Raw genomic sequence first — 17,769 nt, 5'->3', positions numbered from 1 at the left:
CTAGATAAAAGACAATTGTAGTAAAACTTGAGAATATAAAATACAGAGGAACGTGAAATCAGCCAGAGAGAAAAGACCTTTCTTTCAAAGGAACTCTAGAAAGCTATTCAGAAGATAAAGATATTGTCAATGTGTTGAGACAGTTGTATACTCAGCAAAGTTATTTTTCATTAATGAAAATGAAATAAAAATATTTTAAGAGGAACCACTAAATTTACCATTAGCAGACCCTTAGTAAATGAAATTCTAAATGCAGAAGGAAGGAGGTTGCAGTGAGAAAGGTCTGAGTTTCATAAAGGAGTGGAAAGGAAGAAAGGTGGTAAATAAGTAGGTGGAATTAAATATTTATGTAAAATTATTTTGGATTTAAGGGTAAGTAAAATTAAGAATAATTAATAGGAATAGCATATAATATGGAAGGGGCTAAATAGGATTAATGTGTTTTAAAATCTTTGTATCATTTGGGAGGATAGTAAATATTTTGATTAGCTTTAGTCTTTGGTAAGTATGGATGTTATATTTTTAGGGTAAGCATGAAAAGTATTGTGATAAGGGATGCGTGGGTGGCTCAGTCAGTTACACATCCAACTTCAGCTCAGGTCATGATCTCACTGCTCATGGGTTCAAGCCCTGCATTGGGCTCTGTGCTGACCGCTTAGAACCTGGAGCCTGCTTCCGATTCTGTCTCTCTCTGCTCCTCCCCCGCTCGCGTGCTGTCTCTCTTTCAAGAATAAATAAACATTAAAAAAAAAATTAAAAAGTATTGAGATAAAAGGCACAACTTACTAATGTACTAAAGGGAAAAAATTAAAAAGGCAAAAAGAACAAAATGAGATATAGAAAGGTTTAAGGAGCAAGCCTGTTTAACCTGATTATAAGTCCAAATTAAGTGGAAAATTTTAATTTGATATTAGTAAATTTTTAAGTATCTATATCTGTTTCAATGAGAAAGCTTGTTATACTAGATGCGAAAGCAAAATCCAGGGGTTACCCGTATTACATATATTTAAATATGATATGAAAGTAAAAGGGTACAAATACACTAGGAGAATATGAAATAAATTTTGTTTACTATATTAACATCAGATAAAATGGATTTTTTAGTCATAAAGCTTCAAGATCAAAATAATTCTTTTATAAAGAATAAAGGTTCATTTTAGCAGCATAAAGGCAACACAAAATTTTATGCACCTAAAAATAAGGTCTCAAAATATATAAAGCAAAATTTTAAAGAACTTCAGATTAAAGTAGACAAACAGAATCCTAGTGTGAGACTATATTATTTCTTTATATAAGTGATAGCTTGATAAGGCAGAAAATAAGCAGTAGGGTTATAGAAGAATAAAAAGATTAATAAAAGACAAGGTTTTACTGAAGTTGATCAAGAAAAAAATGAGGAGGCATAAATAAATACTGGGAATGAAAAATTGTCACTGTAGTTGGAGTTAAAATGATAGTAAGGGTATATTATGCGTAGTTTTATGCCAATGAATATGGAAATTTAAGTGAAGAAGAAAGATTCCTCTTAAAATTTAACTTAATAAAATAGACTCAAAAAGAAATAGAAAACTTGAATAATATAAAAACTTTTTTAGAAATTAGGTCATAAGGGGTGCCTGGGTGGCTCAGTCAGTTAAGCGTCCATCTTCGACTCGGGTCATGATCTCGCGGTTCGTGGGTTCGCACCCCGCGTTGGGCTCTGTGCTAACAGCTCAGAGCCTGGAGCCTGCTTCAGATTCTATGTCTCCCTCTCTCTGCTCCTCCCCTGCTCATGCTCTGTCTCTGTCTGTCTCTCTCAAAAATAAACATCAAAAAAAAAAATTAAAAAAAAAAAGAAATTAGGTCATAAGTTTCAAATCTTCCCTCAAACTTACACAAAATAATACAGAGTACAGAAGAGGAGGGAGTACTCCACAGCTGTGATTATGAGAATGTCATAATCTTGATATGAAACCCAACAAGGTCATAATGACAATTGGAAATTTCCAGCTAATTTCAATCATAAAGATAGATACAGCCATCCTAAAACTGAACCTCATAATGTAAAAAGGGATATTGAATTCTAAATTGGAATTTTCTGGAAAATAGGATGAATAAATGTAGTAGTACACATCAACTAAGAGTGTGGACTGTGGAGGCAGAGTGTCTTGGTATGAATCCTGGTTTTTCTATTCAGCTGGAGGCATGTTGCTTAACTTCTATTCCCTGTTTATTAAGTGGGATAATAATGGTATCAACTCATAGGTTTATTCTGAGGATTGAATGAATTAAAATATGTAAAGTGTCTAAAAAAGTGTCTGACATATACTAAATGCTAATTGGTGTTAGATGTCAATATTGTAAAATCAGTATTATAATGTACTATATTGGTATAATAAAGAAGAAAGCTATATGACCATCTCAGTAGTTACAGAGAAAGAAGTAATAAACATCAATATCCACTAGCGATTGAAAACTTAACAGAATATGTTAGAGAAGAGCCTACTTAACCTGAGAACGTGTAAACATGAAAGACCTATATCATATACTTTACTTAATGGTGATACATGTAAAACATTCTTTTTGAAATTGGCAATATGACGAGTGTTCTTATGACCACATTTTTTAGGGCCCAATAATTGCAGCAAGATCAAAAATAAAAAAGGAAGAAAGATAGGTATGAGTATTAGGAAGGAAGAGAGCAAACAAAATGTTATTTGCAAAAGAACATACACATAAAATGTTAGAATTAATAGTTTTAGCAGCATTGCTGAGTACAAAATCAGTATATATAAAAAGCAGTTGGAGGAAATGGCAGTTACCTTAAAAAGCTAAACATATGCTTACCATACAACACTTGGTATATACTTAAGAGGAATGAAAATATATATACACACCAAGACTCATATGTGAATGTTCATAACAGTATTGTTCATAATACTTTAAGTATAAACAATTCAAATGTCCATCAGCTGATAAATGGGTAAACAAAATGTGTTGTATCCATATAAGTGAAATATTATTCAGCCATAGAAAGTTAGGAAATCCTAATGTATGCTACACCATACCTCAAAAATAGTGTTATTTTTTGACTACCACCCCCTTACCACTTCTCTCCTTGCTCCCATCCCAATCTGACTGTGTATCTCTAAACCCTCTCATCTTTGGGCCATGGGGAAATTGATAAAGGCCAAGAATTTGGGTCCTTGAGTGAATGGTAAAAGACAGGAAGAAAAAGGAGTGAAATAGATAATGAGTGAATCAATTCGCTATGTAATTTGTAGCTATTTTGTTTTGAGAGATTGGTTTTACTCAAATAAGCCCCTTCAGCCTTCTTCATTTGCACATACAGAGCCCCCACAAAGTAGAAGTTCTGTTAGGAATCATTTGCTCTGGATCTTCTCATCTGTCCTTTTATCCTCTCAGGATGCAGTGTGACAGTATACATAAACATACCTGTTTATCTTCATAAAAGATTATAAATAAATTGGATAAATTAGATACACAAAAGGAACTCTTATTTAAAGACATGATACTGTTTTTGGAGATAAGCCTTTCGTAGTCTCTTTTTCATAGTTATAATTTTATAATAAAACTAATATTTGAGTTTATCTTTTGTAATTCAGATTTTTAAAATGTATTATTTTCTTCAAAGTGGCTACATTCCTATGTTTAAGACAAATGGCACTTTATTGCTTGAGATTTCTGTAACCATAATATGTTTTAAGTTTTTCCTTTTTTGATTCATTGCAAATTTTTCAAAAATATAAATTTTATTTGAGACAGACTTTTTACTGTGATTTTATTGTTTTATTTTTGAGATGGCTAAGAAGTTGGTATACATTTATTAAGTACATTCTTATGATATTCAGAGAATTCTGTATTATTTCCCTGCATTCAGAAAAGTGCCTAAGTCATACATATACCACTTGATGACTTATCACACGGATTTTACCCCCATGTAACTGCCACATAGGTCAAGAAATAGATCTAATAAATGTAAAAGTTTCATTAATTGTGAAAACAGAGAGAGTGGAGAGAGCTTAGTAAGGGAACATTTACTTAAGGATTTCTCTTTGACCTACAGAGAAATATCTTCCCCTATTTTTAAATCTACTTAAATGCTATGCTGTTTCAAAGGAGTGTTGTATTCTTGCTTTGTCATAAATGGATACAAATTGTTGTGTACTTGATGTAGGAATATGATTGGACAGAACGAACTGAAAATCACAAGTGATCGAGGAATAAATTCAGGATTAATTTTTGAAGATAAACCAAAGCCTTCAAAACAGTCACTTCAGTCTTACCAAGAAGCTTTGCAGCAACAGGTATTCATTTATTCATTCATGCATTTGTTCATTGATACATTTAATGTTGAACATCTTATATGTTAGCACAGTGGTCCCTTAGAACTCTTTGTGGCACAGGAGAAAACAATACCAGTCCTTTATAATTCAATATGATAAATTTTTGATGCAGATAGATTAGAATGCTTTTGGAAACATAGGATAAGAATAATTACCTGGTGATTAAGAAGACTTCATGTGTTGTTGATATTTGAGCTGTATGTTATACAGTGAATAGATTTTAAATTCTTGGCATACTCAGGAAATAGAATTGATGTGGGAGAAGGATCTGAAATGTCAGATTGTGCTGGATTGTGAAGTTTAGCTAATAAGTTTTCAATTTCATCCTATTATGGATAGCCTAAAGGAGGAAATTTTAAGCCAGAGAGTAAAAGGAATAGTTTAAAAGTTTTAGGAGGATAGCTAGTTGTGATGTGTATGATTGAGAAAGAGATGTGGTGGAGAAACCTTAAAACTATTGAGGCAGTCCAGATAGGAGGTAATGAGGCTCTGAACCAGACAGGGAAGATAGAATATCCAGAAGACAACTCTGGGATTTATTGATAGTACTTAGATATAGGGAATGAGAAAGAAGAAATGGCTTGAAGATGATTCTGTATGTTGTAATCTACATGAATAATGAAGCTATGAATATGAATTAAGAGAAAAAGAGTAGAACACTTTTAGGGAGAAGGATAATGGGTTCTGTTGTAGTTTGTTATATTTGAAGAGAGCTTACTTAAAAGTAATTGTATCAAATGTTTGGGGTTTTTTTGGGGAATATCCATATATCTCAGAGAGGATCCTGGAATTCTTGGTAGGTATATGCCCACCTTAGGTACTTTTCTATAAAGTTCTACTTGGATTTCTTCTAAAGCTCCTTTTTTTCAGTTTTTATATGGGCAACCTCCTTGAAAATGGATTTTTCTTAGAGAATTACTTTAATTTTTGGATGGTAGGTTTCTACAAATAGAAGACTGAACACCACTGACAAAACTAGATTTCCTAATTCTAGAATTTTATTTCATGCATGTGATGACTTCCATGGCTTTGCTGGAATGGGTGCTTAAATTTTCTATGTATGTGGTTATGTTTTTAAAACTAACTTCCCAAAATGTAGATACTTGTTCATTGCCTATCGAAATGTCTCTAGAGACCCAATCCTATGCTTATACTTGATGATGAGAAGCCTATTTTGTTTGCTTTCATAAAGTTGTACTTAAAGTAGCCCAGAATTCTCCAACCTCTTTGAATTCTGAGAATGGAGTTTGCCCAGGGTAGAAAAGTCTGGTGAGGTGTGGGGACTAGTTTGTGGCTGGCCAGGTCCCATGAAAAGATAAATGGAAAAGGAAAGTAGGGAGATCCTGTTGGTCCTCAAGCAACTGGTGATGTTAGGGAGGGAGTGGCTCAGGTAGAAGTTGGGGGTGGGAAGGAGGAATTGGTTCAGTCTCAACTGGCATCAGTGGCTGGAAAGTACGCATGGCATGATATGAGGGACCAGCCGCTATTCATTCTAGCCAAGGAAGTGTTTTTAAATTGAGTATTCCATTGATTTATGATTTTAAATTTTATAGTGAAATAGACTGTAAAATTTTTTTTCCCAAGGTTTTTTCTCTAATAAGAAAAATAAAAACTGATATTAAAACTAAACTTTTTATATCAGAGTGCTTGTCAGCACTTATAAATATCCCTTCATATTATCAAGATTCGGGAAAGAGAAGAAAGAAGAAAGAGAGAACGTGAAGAAAAAGAAGAATATGAAGCTAAATTAGAAGCTGAAATGAGAAGTTACAACCCCTGGGGGAAAGGTGGAGGTGGTGCTCCTCTGAGAGATGCAAAAGGCAATCTGATAAGTATGTTGCTTTCATTGATCTGTTGTTTCTAAAAGAAACTGAACTGTTTTTAAATTTTTAAAATATTGGGGAGTAGAAATGGGAATCAAAGCCTCAAAGGCAAGGTCTCTTTTTTTTGTTGCTTAATACAAAAGAAGTATTTTGCAATAAATGTAATAGCAGTTTGGAGGGTCTTTTTTCTTTAGAGTACTATTTAACTTTGTTACACATTTTTCATCCTCTAGTGCTAACTCAGTTGCAGAGAAAAGCTCATGTTAATTGGTAAGTTTTAACCCAACCTAGTAATTAGATTTAAAAAAAATCCTAGTAAGAAAAACCCCTTATTAAAAATTTTTTAAACTAGTAAAACATATTTAAAATAGGTGATCTGAAATAGTTGTGGGATGTGGTGTTTCATATATAGCCATATACCTGCATAGTGCAAGGACTCTGTTGGTAAATAAAGACCTGATCTCAGAAACTTTCTGGCAGGTTGTAAAATCATGTCGATGTGTCTTTCAATTATGTACCCTCAAAAATATTTGATCTAGAAACCACACAAGGCACTTAGCAAAAGAGGCCTTATACAACTTGTTATATATATTAGGATGGTCTCTATTAACTTTTAGATATGAATAAAAGTAGACAAAGATGGATTTTTTGAAAATTGTTTCATTAGAAATTAGAAATGAATAATAGAAACCCATTAAATGGTAAAAATATAGATTTCATGTTGTTCTTTAGGCACTATACATCAATTTTAGTGATAGTTGAGGGATGTAGTCAGAATACTTTTTGGATATGAGTTATTAAGAGTTCTTAAATATTATGATTTGCTTCTTTGTTAAAGATGGCTTTTAAAAAAAGTATTTGAGGTCCACTTAAATTACTAAGATAACTCTTTTCTCATAGTTTTGAAGACTGGAACTCTTAACTCTTTTTTATAGATGAGATAATTTTAGGTGATATATAGATAAACATTTCTTATTTTAAAAGTTAAATGTTTATTTGAATATATATTGGAAAAACACTGGTTTTTCATTTAAGGATAGTGCTATAACATTTCCTTTTAAAGTACAGATATTAGTCCAGGCATTTAACAAAAAGTGGTATAAGAAACAACCCCTATTTCTCAGAGGCTTGAGGTTTAAGGTTTAATAAATAAAAGTTTACTTCTCAGTTACGTCACATTCTTCTTCTTTTTTTTATTTTTGAGAGAGAGAGAGAGAGAGAGAGCGCAAGTGCATGCATGAGCAGGGCTGGGGCAGAGAGAGGGAGAGAGAGAATCCCAAGCAGGCTCTGCGTGGTAAGTGCAGAGCCCGATGCAGGGCTTGAACCCATAACAGTGAGATCATGACTGAGCTGAAATTGAGTCCGACACTTAACTGACCCAGCCACCCAGATGCCCCAGTTATGTCACATTCTGATGCTGTTTGGGTGGTTTCTATTATATTTGAAATATGTAGTAAAGATCTGTGTTTTGCCATGTGATGATGACCAAGACCATGTATCCTCTGTACTTTGTTTCCTAATTTTAATTTGGTTGCTGGCTTTTCTAGTTACTCCTGTTTTATCTTTGATCTTTTATTACAAAGAAAGAAATTTAATGTTCGTCCTTGTCTTAGCTCTCTAGGGAAGATCTTTGATCTCTTTATAAGGGGAATTGTTATTAATAAATATTAAAATCTATTACCTGTACAAGTGGAATAATAGCAACCCTTTTTAAGTAAATATCTCTCATTTTTATTATTTGTATGACACTTAAAATCTGTTTCCTTTCTAAGTTCTTTATTCATTAAAGTTCTTTTTTCAAGTTCCTATAAAAAAAACCACACTGTTCTAATGTCTTTCAGTGGATGAATGAATAAACAAAATGTGGTACATTTATACAGTGGGATGCTACTCAGGAATTAAAAGAATGAACTATTGATGCACATAATAACTTGGAAGAGTCTTCAAAGAAATTATGCTAAGTGAAAATAACCCCTTTCTAATGGTGACATACATGTACATTCTCAAAATGACAAAATGGTTGGGGATAGGGAGTAACTCTAAAGAGATACCATGTTGGAGTATTTTGGGGTGATGAAACAGTTCTGTATCCCGATTATGATGATGTTACATGAGTATCACATGTTAAATTTTTTTTTAATTTTATTTTTTATTTTTTTAAATTTACATCTAAATTAGTTAGCGTATAGTGCAACAATGATTTCAGGAGTAGATTTCTTAGTGCCCCTTACCCATTTATCCTATCCCCCCTCCCATAACCCCTCCCGTAACCCTCAGTTTGTTCTCCATATTTATGAGTCTCTTCTGTTTTGTCCCCCTCCTTGTTTTTATATTATTTTTGTTTCCTTTCCCTTATGTTAATCTGTTTTGTCTCTTAAAGTCCTCATATGAGTGAAGTCATATGATTTTTGTCTTTCTCTAATTTCACTTAGCATAATACCCTCCAGTTGCATCCATGTAGTTGCAAATGGCAAGATTTCATTCTTTTTGATTGCTGAGTAATACTCCGTTGTATGTATATACCACATCTTCTTTATCCATTCATCCATCGATGGACATTTGGGCTCTCTCCATACTTTGGCTATTGTTGATAGTGCTGCTATAAACATGGGGGTGCATGTGTCCTTTCGAAACAGCATACTTGTATCCCTTGGATAAATGCCTAGTAGTGCAATTGCTGGGTCGTAGGGTAGTTCTATTTTTAGTTTTTTGAGGAACCTCCATACTGTTTTCCAGAGTGGCTGCACCAGCTTGCATTCCCACACATGTTAAATTCTTTAAAAACTACACCAAAAAAAAAAAAAAAACCAATTAAAAAAAAACACTTAACCAGTTTGAAAGATAGTGAAAGTATCTCCTACTTCTAACTGATTAGTAGTGAGAGTAAATGTTTCTTTACATATATTTAAGTATTTGTGTTTATGTATTGTATTTGAGCCAGTTAGATTTATGTTTGTTTTTATGTTGATTATTAAGACACAATTTGCATAAGACAAAATACACTCTTTTTAAAAAATTTTTTTAAACATTTATTTAGTTTTGAGAGACAGAGAAAGAGCATGAGTGGGGGAGGGGCAAAGAGAGAGACACACAGAATCCGAAGCAAGCTCCAGGCTCTTAGCTGACAGCACAGAGCCCGATCCAGGGCTCGAACTCAGGAACCATGAGATCATGACCTGAGCTGAAGTCGGATGCTTAACCTACTGAGCCACCCAGGTGCCCCAATATACCCTTTTAAAAAAAAGTTTTATTTATTTGTTTTTGAGAGAGAGTAAGAGCGTATGGGCCCTTGTGAGCGGGGGAGGGGTAGAGAGGAGAGAATCCTAAGCAGACTCCGTGCTGTCAGTATAGATCCCGATACAGGGCTCAATCTCATGAACTGTGAGATCATGATGTGAGCCAAAATCAAATTGGATGCTTAACTGACCGAGCCACCCAGTGTCCCCCAAATTTATCCTTTATTATTCAGTGAATTTTGACAACTGATTCCAGTAGCCACTGCCACAGTCAAGATATAGAACATTTCCAGTATCCAGCCCCATACCTTTGCCAACCTCTGATCTGCATTCTGACACAATAGTATTGACTTTTGTGTCTTTTTTTCCCTTCATGTTTTTGAGATTTATTCTTGTTGTTGTATGTGGCTGTAGTTTACTTTTTATTACTGAATGGTATTGCACTATGTGGAAGTACCACAATTGTTTATCCTTTTACCTGTTGATGTATATTTGAGTTGTTTACAATTTAAGGCTATTATAAATAAAACTGTTATAAACATTCACCTGCAAGTCTTTATGTGAACATAAATTTTCATTTTTCGTGGTTAAATGCACAGAAATGGAATTGCTAGGATGAATAGTAAGTATATATTTAATTTCATAAGAGACAACCAGACCATTTTCCAAAGTGGTTGTTCTATTTTGAAGCACTAGGTTTCTCGTTGCTTTGCATCCTCATCAGCCCATGTAATTGTTCTTCTTTAAAATTTTGGCCTTTCTAGTAAGTAGGTAGGATAAGTCATTGTGTTTTTTTTTTAAACTTTTTATTTTGAAATAACTCAAGACTTAGAGAAGAGTTGTGAAGATATAGAGGGTGCCCTTTACCTAGTTTCCCTTAATGTTAACATCTTACATGATCTTGGTATATATAGTGGGTGCCCTTTACCTAGTTTCCCTTGATGTTAACATCTTACATGATCTTGGTATAGTGACCAAAACTAGAAATTAAAATGGGTTCGATGCTATTAAATAAATTATTAACTTTATTTGGATTTTCCCCTACCTTATTCTGTTCCAGCCTCTAGTCCAGGATCCCATATTGTATGTAGTTGTCATGTCTCTTTAGTCTCCTTCAAGCTGGTAGTTCTTCTGTCTTTCTGTGTCTTAATTGTTTTTATATATATAATAGCTTTGTTGAGATCTCATTTTCCATGACACAGAATTTATCCCTTTGAAGTACACAATTCAGTAGTTTTTACTATATTCACAGAACTGTGCTACAGCTTTATAACATTTTGTATTGCCTCAATACTCTTGTTGAAAATCAGTTGACTATAAGGTTATTTATGGACTCTTAAGTTCTGTTCTGTTGATCTAGATATCTATCCTTATGCCCATATTACGCTCTCTTGATTACTGTAGCTTTGTGTAGTAGGTTTTGAAAGTGAGAAGTGTGACTCTTCCAACTTTGTTTTTCTTTTTCAAGATTGTTTTGTCAACTTGACTTCCCTTCCATTTTCAGATAAATTTTACTCTTGTTTGTCAATCTGAATAAAAAAAAAATTGTGGTAAAATTTTCATTGGGATTACCTTGACTTTATAGATTAATTTGGGGTGGCCAGCATCTATATTGTCTTTTGATACATGGATTTGGAATATTTATCCACTTACTAGTCTTAGTTAACTTCTTTTAGCAATATTTTGCAGCTTTCAGATCTTGTAACATATTTTGTAAATTGTATCCGTAAATATTTCATATGTTTTAATGCTGTTTTAAATGATAACATTAAAAAATTTCAATATCCATTTGTTCATTGCTAGTGTATAGAAAGACCGTTGATTTTTGTATGTTCTTGCTTAACTCATCGGTTTTATTAGGGGTTATTTTGTACGTTCTTTGAGATTTTTTAATATGGACAGTTATCTGCAAATAGTTTTACTTCTTCCTTTCCAGTATGAATACTTTTCAGTTATTTTGGTTGATTTACAGTAGATAGGAACTCCAGTACAATATTTAGAAATCTTGAGAACCAACATCCTTGTCTTGTTCTCGATTTCATTTGGAAAGCACTCAGTCTTGGCTGTAGGTTTTCTGTAGATTTTTTTTTTAAACCAGGTTTAGAACATTCTCTTCTTTCTCAGAGTTTTCATCATGAATATATGTTGAAGTTTATCAGGTGCTTTTCTACATCTTTTGAAACGATAATTTCATCTTTCTTATTACTCTGTTGATATATGGTGAATTACATTGGTTTTTTAAAAAAATTCTAATCATGTATTGCTGGTTTCTTTTTATTTGTTGTTAATGTTTTATTTTTTATTTTTGAGAGAGACAGACAGAGAACAGGTGGGTCAGGGGCAGAGAGAGGGAGACACAGAATCTGAAGCAGGCTCCAGGCTGCAAACTGTCAGCACAGAGCCTGTTGTGGGGCTTGAACTTGCAAACTGTAAGATCATGACCAGAGCCGTAATCAGATGCTTAACCGACTGAGCCACCCAGATGCCCCTACATTGACTGATTTTTTTTTTTAAATGGTGAGCCGCTCTTTCTCCTGGTATAAACCCTATTTAATGTTATTTTAATTTTTTTTTACATGTTGTACAATTTGATTTGCTAGTTAAGGATCTTTGCATTTAGGCACATAAGGGATATTTGTGTGTTTCTCTTATAATTTTGTCTGGTTTTGGTATCAGGATGATGCTGGCCTCACAAATATGAATTGGGAAAAGTTTCCTCTTCTGTTTGTAGAATTCACCAGTGAAGCCATCTGGGCTGGGAATTTTCTTGTTGGGAATCTTTAAACTATGAATTAAAATTTTTTAAAATAAATTATTTAGTTTTTTAAAGTTTATATATTTGTTTTTGAGAGAGAAAACATGAGTGGGAGAGGGGCAGAGACAGAGAGAGATTCCCAAGCAGGCTCCACACCATCAGTGCAGAGCCAAATGCGGGGCTCAAACCCAAGAACTGTGAGATTATGCCCTTAGCTGAAATCAGGCACTTAACTGATTGAACCACCCAGGCGCCCTGAATTCAACTTATTTAATAAAGACATTTAGTTTATTTATTTCTTCTTGTGTGAACTTATGTGGTTTGAATCATTAAAGGAATTTATCCATTTCATCTTTTTAGTTTATTGGCATAACATTTTTCACAGTATTTTATTATTCTGTGTCTGTAGGATCTACAGTGATAGTTCCTCTTTTATTCCTGATATTTGTAATTTATTTATTCTTATTTTACTTAATGAGTTTGCCTGGAGGTTTATCCATTTTATTGATCTTTTCATAGAACCAGCTTTGGTTTCATTGATTTTTCTGTTTTTCCCTTCGTGTTTCATTGATACCTGCTCTCATCTTTACTATTTTCTTTAGTTTACTTTGTACTTAATTTTCTTTGTCCTATTTTCTTAATGTGGAAGCTTAGATTATGATTTGATTTCTTTTTTAATATATGCACTTAAAAATGCTATTAATTTCCTTTTGAGTACTGCTTTAAATGTATCTCACAAATTTTGATACGTGGTTTTTTCATTTTCATTCAATTCCTTTTTCTAATTGTAATTTTTCTTTGATCCATTGATTATTTAGACATTAATTTAAAAAATTTCCAAATATTTGGGTATTTTCTGAGTAACTTTCAGTCACTTTTAGGGTATATTCTCTTTTGTTTAGAGAATATACTTTTTTGTTATTTCAATATTTTTAGGTTTGTGAGATTTATTTTATGGACCACGAGTTAGATTTTTATTTGTCTTAGAGACTGTGATCTTTATAAGTAAATATGTATATTTTAATTTGGAAATATATGTTAATAGTTGAATCAGGGTTGAAAATTTTCTTTAGCCCTCTGAATTGATTTATTAAAGAAGAGTTTGTGTATCAGTCATGATTGCTGAATAATCTTGGGTCTGTAGAAATATTTTCAGCCATTTTCTTTAAAGTGTTTTGGTATTTTCCACCAAAGAACGACTAACTTAACAAAATTAATTTTAATTTCAAAGTATATGTTTAGGTTTATAAAAAAAAGCATAAAATAAAACAAGGAATGAAAAAATTTAAGTACTGTATGTATTGTTTATTTACCTGTAGTAGCTATCATAAAATTTAACCCTGGTCTAATAAATTTTTCAGATAGTAGAATTATTTTCCCAATCATGAATCTGTAATATTTTATTTTGTTCTGTTCTTTGTAGAATTATTCTGTAATGCTAGCAATTTTATATTAAATACTATGATGGTGTACATTTGAAATAAAGGCCATTTTTTGGGACATCTTTGCGGTTGGCAAATTATACTCTTCACCGAAGTGCCTTGTATAATTTTAATTTTTAGCTCATTTCAAACCTTTGTTTTTCACCTCACAGAAAGATAGACAAGGAGTGACTATTTGATTGATAGTTTTTTCTAATAAATAGCAATATGGACTTGTCTTGATTGCTGAATCTGATAGTCTTAAATAATTATGCACTCTGCTGACATCAGTTTTCTTTTTTTATAAATACATTGACTTATCTAATTGAGAGTACTGTGTATAGTCACAACAGTAAAGAAAAACATGCTATTGATTTTTGAGTTTATTATAATTTTTGTTTATATGACATTTATCTCTTAATTTATGGCTTGTGGATGAGATTGCATTCCCTAAGCACTCATTAGTTTGGTAACAAGGCCCTGGGTATCATTTTCAAAGGAGTGAGCTTGATATCCATACTCTAGTAACAGAAAATGGAAGAGTACTGTACGCATTGTTATTCATAGTGACTTCTCATTTATATAGTCTGATCTTATGCTGTTTTAGCGAATTGGATGATGAGATATTAATTTCCCATTTAAGTTCTTTTGTTTAATTTGGTGACTTTTTAGGGATCACAGCTGTTAATTCATTACTTCAACTTCCTCATCATCTTTCTATTTTCATTTACCTTCCATATCCAGATAAATCCCATGATTTGATGATGGTGGCGGGAGCACCCAGCTAATTTTTGCCTTACCAATTCTTGGTACTTGGCAGTTTCTTTGCAGTCAGTTTCTCTGATTACAGTTAGTCCCTTCTTTCTTGCATTTTCCATTTTTTTTACTCATTTCTTCCCTTTAACATCTAAATATACTTAGGTTACTTGTATTCTTCAACACAAATAAACAAAAACTCTGCCTTGACCTTACACTTATAATATATAAAACACATTCAAAAAGTAGTCTGTGGTTGTTGCTGCCACGTCTTACTAACTTCTTACTGTTTCATATTCCATAAAATGAATTCTAGCTCCTACTGCTTTATTGATGTGACATTTTCAAAAGTAACTGATGTCCTGATTTCTGATTTAGTGGATTTTAGTCTGTCCTTACTTTCTTTGAACTGGATTGACAGTTCCTTCCTTTAAGTTCTGTGCATTCTCTCTGATGCTGTCTTCCCTTCAGCTGACATTTATTGGGATGTGTATTATGAACCAGGTTAAACTCTTCTAGGTTTGTGAACATTATCTTTGTTCTAGGGCTATCTTCAGACATTGTGTGTTCCTTGAGTTAGATATACTCTTAACCTCCATCTATTTTCTCTCCCTAGCTGCCATTATTACTGGTAATGCTTCTATTACTACCAGGACTGTCTTTACTATCATCTACAGAACAGAATAGAGAACCATCAGCTTGTGTTTTAGAATATTCCGGAATAGGCATGTAATCTCCATTTTCCTCTCATTGCTTTATTAAATGTGTTTTGTGATCTAGTCGAGCTGGACTGCTTTAATATTGCCAGAACACTTTTCCTGTTTTTCCCCCTTGGAGCTGTTTCTCACATTTTTCTGTTTATTATCCTTTCTGATACATCTTCATCTCTGAAGCTCCTATCCAGTTTCCAAGTCCAGACTGTCCAAATGTTGCAGTAGGATATGAACTTCCTGATTCTGAGCTCTGTTCTCTCTGGTAACATTTCCTGTTATTGGCCGTGTTGTATCTGATACTGTGATTCATGTTCAAAATACATTCTTGAACATAATAGGCTTTCTGATAAATACGTCTTATGTCCAGGTTTAAATTCTCTTTCACTGCTACCTTACAATCCCAGTTGTTTTGTAGAGAAATATTTTTTATTTTATTAAAGCTTTAAAGTTCTGTAGTCATTCAGGTCTGTTTTTAAGATTGATTTGTTGTTTGACCTGGTCCTGTGTGGTTAGATTTTTGTGATGTGTATGTGGTATCTACTGTTGTGTAACAAAAATTACCCAACATGTAATGTTTTAATATAACAAACACTCATGATCTTGTGGTTCTGTGAGTCAGTAATTGGTGAATGGGTTAGCTGGGTGGTTCTGTCTCAGGGTCTTGCATGAGGTTACAGTCCAAAATTTCAGCCAGGTCTGTAGTCATATGAAGGCTTGACTGGGACTGGAGAATTCATTTCCAATATGGCTCCCTCTGTTCCTTGTCATGTAGGCCTTTCCATAGGACTACATCATTGTCTTTATGATACAGTAGCTGACTATCTTTGAAGTAATAGATTAAGCAAGGTGGAAACCATAATGTCTTTTATGAAGTAGCCTTGGAAGTCATATGCCATCATCCTACAATGTTCTGTTCTCAAGAAGTGAGTTTGTAACTCTGGCTTATGTTCAAAGGGAGGGTAATTGAGCTCCATCTTTTAAGAGAGGATTGTCAAAAAGTTATGAATATATTTTAAAACTCCACACTACATGATTATATTTTTTCATTAGGAATGCTAATGAAGTTGGCTAAATTTCACTATGACTTGTTTTGAATTGTTGGTGTTTGTTCTGTATTTACAGAGATTCCAAGTTCTGAAGTAACATACATATGAATATGGTTTTTATGGCCTGTCAAAGATTTTTATATTCTTAATGTCTTGACTGATTTTCATAAGGTTATTTTTTGAAAATCTTCTTACAAGTTTTAATAATTTTGTTTCTGTTTTCAGGGCACCAAGATACCATTGAATTATTCCAACCTATCCTACTGTTTTCTCTGATTCTCTACTCTAAGAAAATGTATTAAGCATACTAATTATAGAAATGTATTTGTTGAATTTATTTTTCCCTCTTAGCTGATTTGAATAGGATGCACAGACAAAATATAGATGCCTACCATAATCCAGATGCAAGAACATTTGAAGATAAAAGGGCTGTTGTATCTCTAGACCAAAATTTAGCCACCTCAAATGCTGAGAACTTAGAAGATTCTGCAAATAAAAACTCAGGTTTTTAATTACATTCTATTTTTGTTTGTTTTACATTTTTAAAGCTGTTCAGTAATATTTCTCTTCTGTTGTCTGACAAAGTTCATATTGTGATTTTGAGAATTTGGGTACTCAGAGTCAGGAAGCATAACACATTCATGTTATTTATAATACCTTTTCTCAAGTATTAAGTAGTTTGACAAAAGTGAATAGGGAAAAAAAGTTTGCTTCGTAATACTATGTATTTCTTCTGAGCTTTATAACTTATATATACTTGAGCTGCTACTAAAATTTTTATTTTGCTGGTGGGAGGACATTTCTTAAAATCATATAGTCTACACATACACAAATAGTCTCTTTTGCTTCTTATATCTGTAACTATTTGATTAGTGAAAGTACATCAGATGTGATATGATACATTGTACAAAGTAACTGTTTTTGTTATATTTATTATTTATTTATTTATTTATTAAAAAAAATTTTTTTTTCAACGTTTTTTATTTATTTTTGGGACAGAGAGAGACAGAGCATGAACGGGGGAGGGGGAGAGAGAGAGGGAGACACAGAATCGGAAACAGGCTCCAGGCTCCGAGCCATCAGCCCAGAGCCTGACGCGGGGCTCGAACTCACGGACCGCGAGATCGTGACCTGGCTGAAGTCGGACGCTTAACCGACTGCGCCACCCAGGCGCCCCTGTTTTTGTTATATTTAATTTTAATTTTGTTTAATTTTTTTGCTTATTTTGTAGTCATTTACCTTCCCTTGTAAAACCACAAAGTACAAAGAAATTAGGTTTAATGTTTTAAAAGTTTGATATCTGATCATGTCTCCATTTTTTAAGCAAATATGTTTTTTTAAACTATTTATTTATTTTGAGAGAGAGTGCGTATGCACGTGCACATGGGGTAGGGGCAGAGAGAGAGGAGAGAATCTCAAGCAGGCTCTGTGCTATCTGCACAGATCCCAATATGGAGGTCAAACTCAAGAACTGTGATATCATGACCTGAGCTGAAATCGAGAGTTGGACGCTTAACTGACTGAGCCATCCCAGGTACCCCTTAAGCAAATATCTTTGGTTTGCTATTAAACAACATTCTTTAATGAAAGGTTCTATAAATAGAAAATTATTCAGTATCTTTATGACTTGGCAGGAAAAGTCGTCAGCATCTTTTTTTATCAAGTATATATGA

At 33.2% G+C, this 17,769-nt stretch overlaps 1 protein-coding gene across 15 annotated transcripts in view; it reads left to right on the top strand.

Moving 5' to 3' along the window:
* Positions 1 to 17,769, top strand: part of CSPP1 (centrosome and spindle pole associated protein 1) — a 154,401-nt gene that overhangs the window by 99,225 nt on the left and 37,407 nt on the right. For 12 of the 15 annotated variants that reach the window (XR_007458598.1, XM_049633645.1, XM_049633653.1 and 9 more), the window contains 3 exons: positions 4,178 to 4,307; positions 6,031 to 6,178; positions 16,448 to 16,600. Coding sequence is in view for 14 of the 15 variants with exons in the window: in XM_049633645.1 (XP_049489602.1) it covers positions 4,178 to 4,307; positions 6,031 to 6,178; positions 16,448 to 16,600 (431 nt within the window). In the remaining variant the exon portion in view is untranslated. The remainder of the gene's footprint in view (positions 1 to 4,177; positions 4,308 to 6,030; positions 6,179 to 16,447; positions 16,601 to 17,769) is intronic. The other 3 variants (XM_049633654.1, XM_049633649.1, XM_049633650.1) reach the window with 1 other exon arrangement.

This window comes from Panthera uncia, chromosome F2 (assembly GCF_023721935.1).
Source record: "Panthera uncia isolate 11264 chromosome F2, Puncia_PCG_1.0, whole genome shotgun sequence".
Taxonomy (NCBI): Eukaryota; Metazoa; Chordata; class Mammalia; order Carnivora; family Felidae; genus Panthera; species Panthera uncia.
This window is presented reverse-complemented; position numbering and strand designations above follow the sequence as displayed.